Source organism: Cryptomeria japonica, chromosome 3, assembly GCF_030272615.1.
Source record: "Cryptomeria japonica chromosome 3, Sugi_1.0, whole genome shotgun sequence".
NCBI classification, from domain to species: Eukaryota; Viridiplantae; Streptophyta; class Pinopsida; order Cupressales; family Cupressaceae; genus Cryptomeria; species Cryptomeria japonica.
This window is the reverse complement of record NC_081407.1, coordinates 287,982,106-287,983,667: the sequence shown is the minus strand read 5'-3', so window position 1 is coordinate 287,983,667 and position 1,562 is coordinate 287,982,106. Positions and strand designations below refer to the sequence as shown.

General features: G+C 31.7%; 1 protein-coding gene across 1 annotated transcript; it reads right to left on the bottom strand.

The window, feature by feature from the left end:
* Positions 1–664: 664 nt before the first annotated feature.
* On the bottom strand, positions 665–982 carry LOC131874102 (ATP synthase epsilon chain, chloroplastic-like). The gene has a single exon (XM_059217344.1). It carries the CDS (start codon positions 980–982, stop codon positions 665–667), a length of 318 nt encoding a protein of 105 aa, XP_059073327.1.
* Positions 983–1,562: the final 580 nt, after the last annotated feature.

Sequence of the window (1,562 nt, the reverse complement as noted above, 5' to 3'; positions counted from 1 at the left end):
TTTTCAAAAAGAATGGCGGAATAGATAGAGTCTTTATGTTCGTTAGGTATGGTTCGATCAGTTTCGAAATAATTCAAGATTTTTTTTCCTTTTTCAAAACAGTTTGAGTCAACTGATTCGTGTTTCACTTGATCCACCGAATAATTTGAAAGTGATTTATGTTTGTCAAGAAGAAGTTCTGGAATATCCACTTGATTTTGATCTGAAGAAAAAGGTACTACAACGGATTCATATATACATCCCGATAATACCCATAAATGAGTTGTCTCTAATATAAAATTAGACATAGGGATACTCCGGTGCATTTCTCCTGTCAAGTCAGAATATATATGTTTCTTTACTTTTTCTTTAAAGGGGGATCTTTTAGCACGAACCTCGGCAATTACTTGTTCCGATTCGACGAGTTGATTATTCTGAATGAATAGCAAACTTTCTGGCGGAATCGTTAAGTTTTGTACTTCATATTTATTATTGATAGTCACGTCTAAACTATTATGACATATATAAGCAGGATGCCCATGACGGGTACGGGTAGGAGAAAAAAATTGCAATAGCAGACCGTATGGGCATAGGTGAAAATGTGCCTAGTTATTGGCTCAGGCAAATTGAAGACTTCTTTATGATCGTTATCCATTTACTTCCAATCTCATAAATTAATATTTCTTTATCTGAACAAAAGAGCATCAGCAGCCTCTAGTCGTGTTCTAGCTCTTTTGAGAGCCACATCAGCCTCGATTGCTTGTCTCTTGCCTTCAGCTCGCGCACGATCAAGTGCAGCTAGTCTAAAACTTTGCTGAGCCTCTTGAAGATCAATATCAATACCTCTTTCTGCATTATTTACCAATAATGTGATTTCATTATTGTCTATCGTGGCAAAACCACCCATCAAAGCCATAGTGGACCACTGAGCATTGAGTCGTATCTTCATGACTCCTATATCCAAAGCTGTTACAAGTGCAGTATGGTTCGGTAATACACCCATTTGACCATTATTAGTTTTTTTTAGTCTATTAATAAAATTGTGTGTAATAAATTTAATGTTAATTTCAGTTAATAAAATAACTTTAATCTTTAGGGTCCATTTCAGTTGACGTTTACTGGATTTAATTTTGTTGTGTGTCTACCTATGGTTTGGGCAGCTGTTTATTTATCTCTTTGTTCATGATTGTCAAAGGGAAGAAGCCCTTATAAAATCTCTCTTTTATTTTTAATAGAAGACAATTAATATTATAAATGTATATTATAAATAATTAAATATTTTTATTTAATGAAATTGATTATTCTCTATTTAATGGAGAGTAATAAAATTCTATTTAATAAATTTATTTTTAATTTACAACTAACAAATTATTATTACATATAAATGTTAAAGTTAAACAAATGCATGAGGTTCATCTGGAGTGTGTTGGTTAAGTTGTGGCATTGTGACTCTTACAGTAGTCATGAAACTAAATTAAAAAAAGCTGTATAAAAAAGTGTAATATTTAGATGAAAGTAAATTAAAATCTTGCTAATAGTAAATTATAAGTTGTGATTTTTTTTTTCCTAAATAAACTCATGAG

Coding starts and splice junctions, on each gene's coding strand:
- LOC131874102 (XM_059217344.1), bottom strand. CDS start 982: ATGGGTGTATTACCGAACCATACTGCACTTGTAACAGCTTTGGATATA.